The 1,797-nt window shown below is 30.2% G+C and overlaps 1 protein-coding gene across 1 annotated transcript in view; it reads right to left on the bottom strand.

Moving 5' to 3' along the window:
• Window positions 1–75: 75 nt before the first annotated feature.
• Window positions 76–1,797, bottom strand: part of LOC119593977 (WD repeat-containing protein 76-like) — a gene marked incomplete in the record, with an annotated part of 16,767 nt that continues 15,045 nt past the window's right edge. Inside the window, 1 exon segment of the mRNA XM_037942998.1 lies at window positions 76–1,727. Within this exon segment, the coding sequence (XP_037798926.1) occupies window positions 1,581–1,727 (147 nt within the window).

Raw genomic sequence — 1,797 nt, 5'->3', positions numbered from 1 at the left:
AGAAAAAGGACATCAACTGCATTTATATAAAACGTTGCTATTTTAAGTGTAGCAAAGGATAAAAAAATAAATAAATATCATTATGAAATATATTTTCAAAAAAGCAATTTACATCATGTTGAGTACATACCATGTATATATGGCATCTTAAAATTCAATATTGTACAAAAATATAAAACAATAATCTGGTGAACTTCTGACACATTATCTGCTTTACATGCTCCTTTTAAGAATGTATAAAATGATAATCAAATATTTAATTATTAATCTATGTACAAAATAGCATCAGAAAAAATTAAGCTTCATTCACCAATGTGTATATTTTCGACCACATAAAATGACAAATAAAACTTTAGAGTATTTGCATGCTTCATGCCAGGCATACATTACTGGTAACTACCAACACAAAATGTATTTCATCTGTAGGTACATAAGACAACTTTTTCCAGAACTTTGCATTTTAGAGAAATTATTGATTTCAATTATGCTTGGATGCAAAGTCTAGCACTTACTGCTGTGGGCTTATTGCCCAAAAAGTCTTTAAAAATACCTTTTTCATAAGCCATTGGAGATAATGCCTATTAGTAACACAAATTTACAGATTTAAAAATTAACCAATGTTTTAAATTATGACAAAATACAGCCAAATAATGATCATAATATACACATGCATATATAACAATTGCCCTTGGCTTTATAACAATTGCCCTTGGCTTCTCAGACATTAATGTAAACAGAATACACTATATATATTACTGTGTCATGTGCTGCAAATAACAACTGGTTTGTGTCCACTAGGATTTTTGTTACTATTTTAGTATTCATAATATTAGTCTACTGTCAGTCTGAGATTTTATATGGCAAATGTTTTCTTTGTTCTCTATCGCCATTGTCGAGTTAGGATTTAGACGTCATCTTTGGTTGTAGAAAAAGACCACTGTGGTTAGTCTTAAAGTTTCCAAGTCTGTCTTTTACTATATTATATAATGCATGCTTTTCATGAAACCCATAAAATGGTACAACTAAAACATGAAAATACACTATAAGCAACTTAACATTTATAGTATTAATCTTTCTTGGTTTACAAAATGATTTATTTGTACTGTTCATCACATTTAAAGTGACCAAACAAACTTTGCTTAGCAAAATAATTCAATAAACTGAATTTGTTTTTTCTTTATTACAGTAGGCTGATTTTTTTGCCATTCAACATTAGCTGCATTTCAATTATTTAAAATAATCAGTGTAACCTAACACATGATTTCCCAATATTTATAATCAATATTTACAATTTCCCCAAACTTACTAGTCACTGGAAATAAAAACGGAGCATGCACCTTGAGCACCTTTTGTACATATTCAAAGCTTCCAACTTAACATAAATATGTCTTCTTTTTTTGTGACTAACAATAATACTGACTGAAAATTAATAACTTTCTCTAATATGAAAAATTCACCTCTCATTACTAAAAGTCTGATACAAAGAAGAGTATCTTCCAGGAATGCATTTAAGGCTAACACCAAGTTTGCAGCTTTGGAGATTGTTTTGGAACTATCACACTGCCTTTACTCAGTTTCTTCTACATAAAGACATGTACTCTTCCTGAGGAATTACATCCTGCCAGAACAGCTTGTGTAGGATGGAATGCATTTATACTTGCAACAGATGCAAAATCTTCGCCTTTGAATTCATGTGCCAACTGACCATCATTTGACCACACTTCAATCTGGAAAATAAGAACAAAAATGTCATGAAATGGCTCCAGTGCTACAACAATATGATCAGTATTAACCCTT

This window comes from Penaeus monodon, chromosome 33, assembly GCF_015228065.2.
Source record: "Penaeus monodon isolate SGIC_2016 chromosome 33, NSTDA_Pmon_1, whole genome shotgun sequence".
Classification (NCBI taxonomy): domain Eukaryota; kingdom Metazoa; phylum Arthropoda; class Malacostraca; order Decapoda; family Penaeidae; genus Penaeus; species Penaeus monodon.
The sequence above is the reverse complement of the archived record's forward strand: the minus strand, read 5'-3'. Positions and strand labels throughout refer to the sequence as shown.